Genomic DNA, 10,601 nt, shown 5'->3' with positions numbered 1-10,601 from the left:
AAAAAAAAAAAAGGAAGGACCTTTTCAGATCCTCTTTTAAGACTGTTTGTTTCTCCTTCCCTTCAGTGCCAACCTGAGTGTAACCTATGACCATGCAACCGAGCCACACAAAATACAAGGACACATCCAGAAGTGTCACCTTTGGACTCCACGCTTAAATTTAGATACTACTGAGCCTTAACAGAGAGCCTCCAACATGCCCTGGGCCTCAAGGCCTGGTTCAGAGGTGGGACAGGCTGTGAGCTCTCCTGCCATCCCCATCTCAGAGGGATGCACTTCTGCATCGCTGTTTCCTCTAACATGGTGCGTTCTGGGAGGAAGGAGGCACTCGCCTTTGAGGCATAGGTGCTTGTGGTCACACAAACGTGGGTTTCAGATCTTCTTTGAAGTTCACAACAGGCTGAGTCTTGCCCTGGGGCTCCAGCCAGCATCCCACGGCTCCGCCAGGCTCCATATCTGTCTCTGTGCTGCTGCTGCTGCTACTGCCCAGAGAGCCACGGGGACTCTGCAGGCAGAGCTGGCAACACGGCCTGTGGCAGCAGGGAAATACCTCTTCGGAGCTGCTGCTGGAGTCCGAGTCTGGGTAGTGGTACAGCGAGTGCAGAATGGGATGTGCCGGCATCCCCAGGCTACTCCACTGCCGCCAGTCCTGTAGGGAAATGTTGCGGCAACCCTCTAGTTCTGTGCCGCTCACCGCCCAGCCCTGTGGCCCTGGCCAGCCCTTGGCAGGGATGGAAGGAGAGGACAGCGATGGCGGGGGGAGCCCTCTGCCAGCCCTCTCACCTTCCCTACCCGGCCCAAGGCACGGTGGCTCCCCATGGCTCCGGGTGCCCGGCCTGCTGCCCGCTGTGCACCAGGCACAAGGGGATGCAGGGAGGTCAATGGAGGTGGGAGGCAGCAGGACACGTCGCCGCCGTCGAGTCAGATAGGGGCTGAGGGAGCTGCGGGCGGCTGGGTGCCCCCCCTGTGCCCCACACATCCCGCCTGTGTGTGTAGGGAAGGCTGGGCTGCAGGTTCTGCTGTCCAGGCTGAGCTCCTGCAAGACTTCCTGCAGCTTCTCACTGCTTACATAGCTGACCTTGGGGGGATGCTCTCCAGCCACACCAGCTGAGGCATCCTGCTCCAGAGGATGCTTCCCAGCAAGCATTCCATATTCCTGGGCATGTTCTGGGCTGCGTTCAAGGCTGTTTCTCGTGTCAAAAAGCAGTGTTGGTGAACACTCAGGCTCCTCCAATAGTTCGTGCACATGGCTCACATGTTTCCAGAGGTCCTGAGCATCGCTGCTAAGAGGCATGGGACTGTGAGGCAGTGCATGCAGCACAGAGGAGGTTTGCTGCCCATCTTTTTCTGTATCCAGGGGCCAGTGCTCCCTGGGCACATCCCCAGTGCTGCTGCACTTCTCGCAATGCTGCCCTGTGCTCTGGGTGCAGGGATTTGGCACTGCAGGGCTGCAGCCACCCTCTGCTGACATCAGCCTCATCAGCTTCTCCTTGGCGTTGTTCACTTGCTCCTGCAGGCTCTCAATCATGGCGTTTTTCTGCATCAAACAAACAAAAGTGTCAAGCTTCTCTGCTCTCACTCCATCTCTGCATTCCTTTTTTTTTTTTTACCTTTTTTTTAAATAGAAAAACAGGTTATGCCCCAATTTTGACACTTCAGGACGAGGATGCAGAATGATAGGACAAAACAAACCAGCTTGTCCTCTCAGGAGGGGGGATGGAGGTGTAATGAAGGGCTGCCCACCCCATCAAGCTGGAAGTACAGAGGCCATCAAGTCCTTTACCTCTGTCAGCAGCTGTTTCATGGAGTTCTTCTCCCCTATCAGCTGGTAGAGCTGCTCCTCACTGTACACTGAGTGGTAGCTCCTGCTTGGGCTGCTGAAATATTTTGCCATGTGGCTCAGAGTCTGGTTTTCTTCTTCAAAGGCCTTCCACTGCCTGAGCTGCAGGCACAAGGAGCTGTTACTGGGGGGAGGCAGCCACAGCAGGGAGGAGACAATAGGATGGGGCATGGGGGACAAAGGCTGTGATAGATGTGCATGGAGACAGGCAGTGAAGTGATGCTGCTGGGAGCATCCCACACAGCCACACCCTGCCTGCTCCCTGACTTAGCTTCTAACATCAAGATAGTCAGCTCCTGCCTGTGTTGCAGCCTTCAAGCATGCAGCAAAAGCCCCCCCCCTTCTCTCCCCCCAACCCTGTAACAAAGAGAAACAAAGAGAATTGCACACAGCCTTCACCCCAAATCGTTGGTGACAAGCCATCAACTGGCAGTGCTTCGGGTCTGTTTTCTTGTCTAGTGCTTAGCACAGCCCGGTTCACACTACTCATCAATCTCAGGCGAGCAATAGAAGAGCAAGCCCATTAGGAGAAACAAGGTGATGAATTAAAAGACGCGGGATAAATAAAATGCTCGAGACTTCCAGGCTGCAGCAATGGAACAGCAGAGGCAGAAGGCACAAAGCAGCACAGCTCAGCCACTCGTCCTTGCTCAGAGAGCACGAGCAGGCGTGGAGCTCCTCAGGGGCTGCTAACACAGGGGTTGGGGCTCTGTGCTTACATGGCACTGATCAGCTGCAGGAGCATCTCCAAGGCAGGCAGTGACCTTTTTTCCCTCAGGTATTTATGCGCCTGGCTGAGATCCCACAACTCTTGCACAGATCTGCTCTTTCTTCAGCTTTACCTCTTCCTCCCTTCCTCACCTCATTTCCTCGAGCCCTAACATCCCTGCAAACCCAACTCCAAGCAAGCAGCTGTTTCCTCTCGCTGTGACAATGGGAGTATTTTTCGCACTAATGGCAAGAGCTGGCACAGTACCTGAGGGACAAAGATGAAGCAGTTGATTGTCGTCGTACACACAAAGATGCCTCCAGAGGTGAAACCAAAGAGCAAGTTGTGCCAAGCGCGGAAGAAGCGGTGAATCAAGACAACGGTGCCGGCCACCAGGAAGATGAGGTTGACCCCCACGATGAGCGTTAGGGACTGGTTGACTGGCGGAGAGCTGACGCTGTCAGTCAGGCCGGCCAGGTATGTCCCATACAGCAGCAGCACGCTCTGGAAGCAGAAGCCAGAGCCTGCCTTCAGCACAGATGCTAGCAGAGCATGGAAAATGACATCCTGAGGCCAGCTCCCACCCCATGCCAAGACACTTGCTGCCATCCTGATGCATCCTGCAGCCTGTGTGTGTGCAGCAGGCACTCCACAGAGAGCAGCAGCCGCAGGACAGGGATGCTGCGTCAGCATCAGCTGGGCAGGAAGTCAGGACCAGTGGCAGCGGTGGGACCAGCGATGCTATGGGCCTGGAGAGGGGGAAAACTTTCTCCAGCATGCTGCAGTGGGAGCAGCCAGGGCAGATGAGGGATACAAGTCCCTTCAGGGACGTTCTGCATGGGAATGTGGCAGTGGGAGACATTCTGCAACAACACACCTCTGACGGAGCAGAAAGGAGCCTCAGAAGGATGTGCAGAAGGAAACAGCAGGAAGGAAGAAGAAGGGGGGTAGGCTGGAGGGGAGAGGATGTCCTTGGTGCCTCTAAATAGAAATCCAGGAAACCAGTCAGTTCAATTCTTTTCCCTGCCCTGCTTCCTGCCCGACTCCAGTGATGGTGCAGGGGCTGGAGAAGGGCTCTGCGCACAGCAGCCCCCTCCCTGCTCACACTGGCAGGCAGCACTGAGTGTTTCATGTCTTCCTCTCTATCACAGGGCACGATCTGCCATAAGCATCCTTTGGAAATGCCATCTAACATATTCCTTGCTAATGCAAAGACCCAAACAACGGGAATGTGACTCCTACATTACCACTGCGGCACCCAGCAAGTGCAGCTGTCAGCCTTTTGCTGCTAATAAATATTAAATTGTTATCTGGGCATCGAGAAGAGCTTTGTGGCCAGTGCTGCACATATTCTGTAGACTCTCAATCTGAGAGCACTGTGAATTATCACAGGGAGCAGCAGTGGTGAGAGAGCGTGGAATTAGGCAGACACTCAGACCTGCTCCATAGGAGCATGTGAGTCCTAACTGGACCACAACCACATTCACTGGATCGTAACAGCACTCACCACAGGGCACCTCCAAACATACATCCTGAGGGCAAGCACCATAATGCCATTTAAAATTCACATAGTCTGCCAGGGACACAGACAAAAACATTGCCATCTGGTAAACTGGAACTTTAAATAAGCACACAGGGCTAAGTTTTGTTGTTGTTGTTTTAAATCCCGAGCCGAGGATTGCACTCCTCATTCAATTGATGACCTTGGCAAGCCATTGCTGCCCATTGCTGCGTGCCAGCAAAAGCGGGATAATACACTGAGTGGCTTCACAAAGGGCTGAGCACAGTAATGCCTTGGAAGATAAGAAGTGCTACATACACATGGAGATGGAGCCTGCTCTCCCATTAGTATAAGTCCTGATTAACTCCAAAGAAACCATTAAAGAAATGCCTGCTAGATAGGATCGGGGTCAGGCTGAAGGCACTGCTAATTAAGATTAACTATGACCGAAAAAGTTTTATTGTGAATGGAGGAACAAAAACGGTCTACAGGAAAGGCATTCCCATCTAAGCCCTGAAGAAGCCTAACACTACTGGAGACAATGTCAGGAATGGAGACACAGCACTGAAAGTGGCTGCCCAGGGGAGGTCTGAAGTCCACAGCACCAAAGACCTTTTAAGGCTAGGCTAGGTAAGCTAATGTCTCTAAAATGGAGTGTAGGGGGAGAAGGACAGTGTCTGGAGGCCTTTGTCTACTCTTTTTCCTATAGTTCCTAGTAGATGGTCAGTGAGTCAGAAGCGGATGAAGCCATGCACAAGGGCAGGCTGTGATCTCACCAAAATCTTCTCGCTGAAGTGCTTCCAGCCTCTGCCAGAGACACATGAGACCACGGATAATTACAGCTATAATTACACTTACATAGTTACATCAGTATAACTAACTCTCCTGGAATATGAATGGCCACGTACAACGCTACACCAGTGAAAGTGAGCTTCAGTGGTATAATTAAGCCGATAAACATCCTGTACAGGTAGGCACAAAGCACCTGTCGTCAGCACCTCACCTCCCTGATGTGGTGGCAGAGGACTCAGGGGCATGGTGCATCACTGGGGTGGGCGGTCAAGCAAAGCCTCATGGAAAAAGTGAGCTTTGGAAAACATTAAGGCAGAAGTTCTAAGGAGGAAGAGAGATGAGGTGTGGGTGGGTACAAGGTGAGAACCGGAGAGACAGCAGGGATAGAGTGGTTAACAGGGAATGCAAGAGGGAAGGAATAGAGGTGAGAGGATTTCAGGGTGAACAGGAGCAGCTGAGATCTTCAGATCACATGTGGCTTGAGAGGGCAGTGAAGTTACGAATACTTCTGAACAGTTTAGGCTGTGAGATCAAAAAGGAGGCGAGATATAGTGAGAATCAATAAATCAGTTACGTACCTTAAACCCTAAAATGAGAACGAGCCAAAGATCGGAATAAAGAGATGCACAGGACTGCATCCGGCTCACTGAGCAGGTCATGCCTTTCTCTGTGGCCTACGAGGCAATGGGAAGGCAGAAGTGAAGACTGCTGTCCTGCCCAGGAGCAAACAGACCAATGGGCAAATGGGTCTGCACACTCCTAAAGGGAAATGCCAAACTCGGTGCTGCTGAGGAAGACACTTAAAGGGAAGTTGTGGTATGCCAATTTCTACAGAGCTGGTTACACCTTTTCCTAGAGCAACTGCAGATGGCAAGGGGCTCTCCTGTGGCACCCAGGTGACCTGCACAGACTGGCTTTGGCCATTCACCAGGACCCCACTACTCAGCCAGGCAGGGCTCTGCTACCAGATGTCACTTCCAGGTCTGTGGCTGATAATTCTCTGTGTAATAGGCCATAGACACAAGCCTAACCTGGAGCATCCAGAAGGCTACACAGCTCATCTCTCTGTCTGGTTTTCAAACAGCCCCTCCAAATGCTTTGCCAACAGAACTCAGACAGGACACAGCACAGCACTGCACCATCGCATTACCCGCAATGAGACACTACGGCTCCGGAAGCACTGGACCGGGTCGGAGAAAACCCACGTGAAGAGCAGCACAGCATCTGCCAACACCAACACCGCCACCATTGCCAGCAGCTGGAGGTCTTTGATAATCTGCAAACATGTGGAAGTGTTACAGGAGAATGATGCAGTGGTAGCAACAGCTATCCCAAACAGCTGCATGCTGTTCTGGGCACTTGGTACTCACCACCCGCTTGTCCGGCACCCGCTGGGTGAACACCTTGTAAAGCCTCCAGCTCTTCCCCAGGATGGGCCCAAACACCAGGGAGGTTCCCACACACAGCAGGCAGAGTCGCAACTGCAGGCAGGGAAAGGAGCTGGACTGGGGACATGTCTATAGAGCCCCAGCTGACACTTGTGTCCAGCTCCCACCCGTATCCATGCATGTGGACACGTATGAGGGCACCCATCCTGGCAATCCCTGCTCACCTGGATGAGCATTTCCACTGATTTCCTCGATGACAGGCTCTGCTCCTGAATCCCGAAGAGGTAAGCACTAGTGTAAGTCAAGCCACTGCCCAGCAGGGTCACAATGTTCAGATTGGGGCTGGACATCTTCACGATCCTCCAGGAGACAAAGCAGGGAAGTGGTGACAGTTACTGAGCGCAGCAGCCCAGCAGCACTGGGACGAGGTCCCCTTGCAGGGATGAGGGTGGCCTTGCTTGCCTCGTGCTGTCCCTCAGGCTCATCCCTGCCCTACTGCGTACCCTCAGCACTGAACCTGAGCCCTGGGGAAGACCTTGCAGCAGGAAGGGAGGCCCTCACCTGTTTTTCCTGAAGCGGATGGTGAAAGCAAGGAAGAAGAGCGCAAGCAGGACTCCTCCAGTCAGAAATGTCCACACAACTCCCAGGAGGGCAGCAGAGAAGGATGGGGAGCTCTTCCCACTGCGGTCAGATGATGTCTGAGGAAGGTGGAAGGGGTGAGGAAGAAGGGGACATCTCTGGGGCTCCCAGTGAGGGAGGTCCCTTCCTTGGCATGGCTGCTCAGCCCCAAAGGACATGCAACCACGCTTCCCAAACTCCTCCCTCTCACACACACACATACAAAACAGCTGCTGTTTCCCTGGACATCATCGGCCTGTGACTGTGTGAAGTTGATGGAGCACTTTGTTTACCACTGAGCAGAGTAAATCCTTGCCCTAGCAGGGGGAATATTAATTGTAGCAAAGCTGCCAGGGCTGAGGAGCCAAGCAGCTTATGGCCCTCTCATTAAGGGCCGCGCTTGGCCAGTCCCTGCAGCAGCCTCACATGGAGCCAAACGCCTGCACACGCGTCACCAAGTTGTTCCTGCTGGCCCAGCAGTGGGGACAGGTGCCTCTTACTGCAGATGGTGACTTTTAATTAAATGCTGCTCTATTAATATTTGAAAAGCCCTTTGAAGTGGCAGGGGGTGGGAAAGGCCAAGGGCAGAGAAGGACACCCAGCGTGCAGCCTCTAGCAGGAGGGGACCGTGTTGCCCCTTGCCCCTCTCCATCCCTCCTCCCAAATCCCCTTCCCCGGAGGAAACGTACAATAGTGACAGTGCAGAATTCCTGCAGCATCCGCTGCTGCTGCTCCTGGTCGCTGAAGCCAGGCTGGCCATTGCAAAGGTCAGAGCAGTTGAAACCCAGCTCCATAGCACATCCTCAGCCTTCATCCAGAACAGCCTCTGATTCAGCGCAGGGTGCCCAGGTGACACAGTGCCATCCCGCACCGTCCTGCCCGGCCCCTCGGGGTGCCCTGCAGACCAACATGGAGTGGGTGTCATTGCGGCCTCCAGCAGCCAGTGCCGAGCCGAGACCAGGTGTGTGCCAGTCCTGGCACCCCGGCCCCTGTACACTCTCACTGCCTCTTTTGCTCCTCTTCGGTGGGGATTTTAATAGCCTCATTACCATTTTAGACATGAGGTCATACTTATACTCAAGCATCCCTACCCAATTACCATTGTCACTGGTTTTAATTAGCTTCCCGTACACGGCCCTAAACGAGGCTCCTGCCGCCAGCAGCTGGGGAGGACGCGCGAAAGCTCTGTCCCTGTTCATTGGTAGTGGCAGGCAGGCAACAACTCTTTCCAGGAGTGTTCCTTGGGGCTGCCCCGGCACACGGTGAGGCTCTCCCCCATCACTCACAGATGGACAAGTGTCTGAAAGGAGCTTGCAGGGCAACTCTGGGTGAACTCAGTAATGTCCAGCCACCCCTCAATGAGTGGTACCAAGAGCCAGCGCATCTCCACATGAAGCTGCCCCTCGGAAACACTTTGGATAAAGGCAATTTGCATTCAACTCAGTGTCTCCAGGGTTGACAACCTGCTTCTTTAGATTCTCCAAGACCCAAGATGACTTGTCTGCTGATGCTGAGCAACTGTATGCGGGTGTATAAACATCCTTCAACAACATTGCTCATGTCTAATTGAAAATCTCGACTCTCTCCTTGCCTTCAGATCCTTTTTTGAAAAAGCAAAGGAATAAAACCCCGAACTTAAAGAAGCTGAAAAATCTATGCAAAATGCCTGAGCCCAAAGTAGGCACAATGAAGGTTTCACCTGAGCTAAATATTTTTCATCTAGCTTTGAAAGTGACTTCTTCCTCCCAAAAATAAAGCAGCGTCACAACATGATGAATCCGAAGGTGGAAAACCAAAGAAGTCAATTTGCAAATAAGAGAACAATCTCCACATTTCCTGAACACCTCCAGGGATGGTGAGTCCACCACCTCCCTGGGCAGCTGTGCCACTGCCTCACCATTCCTTCTGAGAAGACATTTTTTCCTAATATCCAACCTGAGAAAGACCAAGAAGGAAGCCTCTGCTAATCCGTGGAGCTTATGCTTCTACTGATGAGAGATGGAGCCTACTGGTGGGGAGCAATCCCATCAGGACAGGATGCTGGGCCCCACACTTAAACCACCAACCCATTTGATAGCTTTTCCAGTAGGATGAATGACATGAGATGGGTTTTGCAATTCAGAAAACTCTTGCGCTTCTGAGAAAGATTCACGCTGCTCTCTTCTGCCATTCTTGCCCAACAAGATCCCTTCTCGTTTGACCTGAGAAACCTGCAGCATCGCCAACCCCAAGGCGACCAAAAAAATCCCAAGCTACACTTACTGCAGCACCCCCAAACACAGCTATTTAAAAATTGCCTCTTCCTCTCTCCTCTCAGCTTTCCCATACACCATTTCCAGCCACCCCTACAAAGTGTGCCATGCATTCATCCTCATCCACATTCCAGATATGGAAGTGTTGTTGGGTGCCCATCCATGCTGCTGATGCCATCACTTCCTGCTTCCATCCCCACTGAGGGCTCCCCTCTTTGCAAATCTGCCTCTTCCCAGCCATTCCCATTCAAATCCTATCCCAACGCACCACTCTGAGCCATGGCCCCGAGCTGCAGCAGTGGTGGCCTCCAGGCACTCGCACTGTTGGCAGCCACAGGGAGGCACAGCCTTCACTGCTCTCCATAACTGCACCCAAAAAAAAGCCATCCAGCTTGCTATTTACAGGAGCAATTCAACCAGTGGCTGAGGTGTGTGGGTTTTAATTAAAATAGAGGTTCTCTCCTCGCTGCACTATGGAAGTGCAGAGGGAGAGGCCGCAGCGGGACTTTTCCATGAAGTTGTGCTGCAGATGGAGGCTGTCCCCCAGGAGCTCACCATTTCAGGAGCTGGCAGAGAGGAGCTCCTGCAATCAGACACTGGCCCTGCGCAGCCCCATAGCCGTGTGCTCCCGCAGGTCGGGTGAGAGTGGCAGCACTGCAAAGCCGGGCAGCAGGGATGCTGCCAACCCAAAAAAGCTCACCATCGTTTTTATTATTTTTGCCTTTTAACATCAGACGGGAGCTTGGAAATCGGATGACAGGTTCCGACCCTGAAACAGGAGGCAGAGCAGTCTCTGGTGCCTCCTGGGCAGGGCCTCGCGTGGGTCAGAGCCACGCCAGCTCCCACCGGGCTCGCCCTGGCACGGTGCAGGCGAGGCGATGCCGGCACATCAAGGGCGCCAAGAAACGCCAGCTGCAACTCAACACGGGCTGCGGGCGGGTGACGGCTGCCAGTTTCCAGGGATCTGGTTTCCCTGCTCTCCTCCGAGCCCCGCTCAGGCTGCAGGGTGGCCGTAGGGCAGTGGAAAATGCACGGCCCGGGCTGTTTGCAACGCTGACGTCCAGCTGAGGCCGAGTGGGATGCCGTGAGCCACTCCCGGCACTCTGCCCCCGAGCAAACGAGGCAGGAGCGGGGGTGCAGTGCTGCAGGACCAAACAGGACCCTCTGCCCTGCTGAGGGATTGGGCGCAGCCTTTCCCCCCTTTGCTCCTTCCACTCCAATGAAACCCCGTGGATTCCGAGGAGCGAGCTCACCAGAGCCACAACTTCCCATCCCCGCATCCCACAGCCGACCCGCTCCCGCTCAGCATCCCCCTGCACGGACACAGCTTGCAGGGTGCGGGGACTTTCAAAAGAGGGAAAAAAAAACACCACACCGTCTCACGCCCACCGCCGTTGCGAGGCCGGAGGTGATCTGCAGGCACCGTGCCGCACCCCGAGCGCGGAGCCCACATCCCTGAAGCGGGGCCCCAAAGCCTCTCGCCCCCCGCTGCCCCGCTGCA

At 53.9% G+C, this 10,601-nt stretch overlaps 1 protein-coding gene across 1 annotated transcript; it reads right to left on the bottom strand.

Annotated features, from left to right (window-relative positions):
* Positions 1 to 135: 135 nt before the first annotated feature.
* GPR156 (G protein-coupled receptor 156) lies at positions 136 to 8,729 on the bottom strand. Its single transcript, XM_010719021.3, has 9 exons — positions 7,538 to 8,729; positions 6,792 to 6,928; positions 6,455 to 6,590; positions 6,213 to 6,323; positions 5,993 to 6,118; positions 5,421 to 5,516; positions 2,817 to 3,053; positions 1,784 to 1,942; positions 136 to 1,537 (listed from the first exon to the last, which is right to left on the bottom strand). Exons 1-9 carry the CDS (start codon positions 7,640 to 7,642, stop codon positions 356 to 358), a joined length of 2,289 nt encoding a protein of 762 aa, XP_010717323.1. The 5' UTR covers positions 7,643 to 8,729; the 3' UTR covers positions 136 to 355.
* Positions 8,730 to 10,601: the final 1,872 nt, after the last annotated feature.

This window comes from Meleagris gallopavo, chromosome 1, assembly GCF_000146605.3.
Source record: "Meleagris gallopavo isolate NT-WF06-2002-E0010 breed Aviagen turkey brand Nicholas breeding stock chromosome 1, Turkey_5.1, whole genome shotgun sequence".
NCBI classification, from domain to species: Eukaryota; Metazoa; Chordata; class Aves; order Galliformes; family Phasianidae; genus Meleagris; species Meleagris gallopavo.
The sequence above is the reverse complement of the archived record's forward strand: the minus strand, read 5'-3'. Positions and strand labels throughout refer to the sequence as shown.

Excerpts from the sequence above, each read along its gene's own strand:
- GPR156 (XM_010719021.3), bottom strand. The coding sequence starts at position 7,642 with ATGGAGCTGGGTTTCAACTGCTCTGACCTTTGCAATGGCCAGCCTGGC. Across the intron at positions 6,929-7,537 it reads AATTCTGCACTGTCACTATT|ACATCATCTGACCGCAGTGG; the intron begins GTACGTTTCCTC and ends CACCTTCCTCAG. Across the intron at positions 3,054-5,420 it reads TTCTCATTTTAGGGTTTAAG|AGCGTGCTGCTGCTGTATGG; the intron begins GTACGTAACTGA and ends TTCTGCTTCCAG.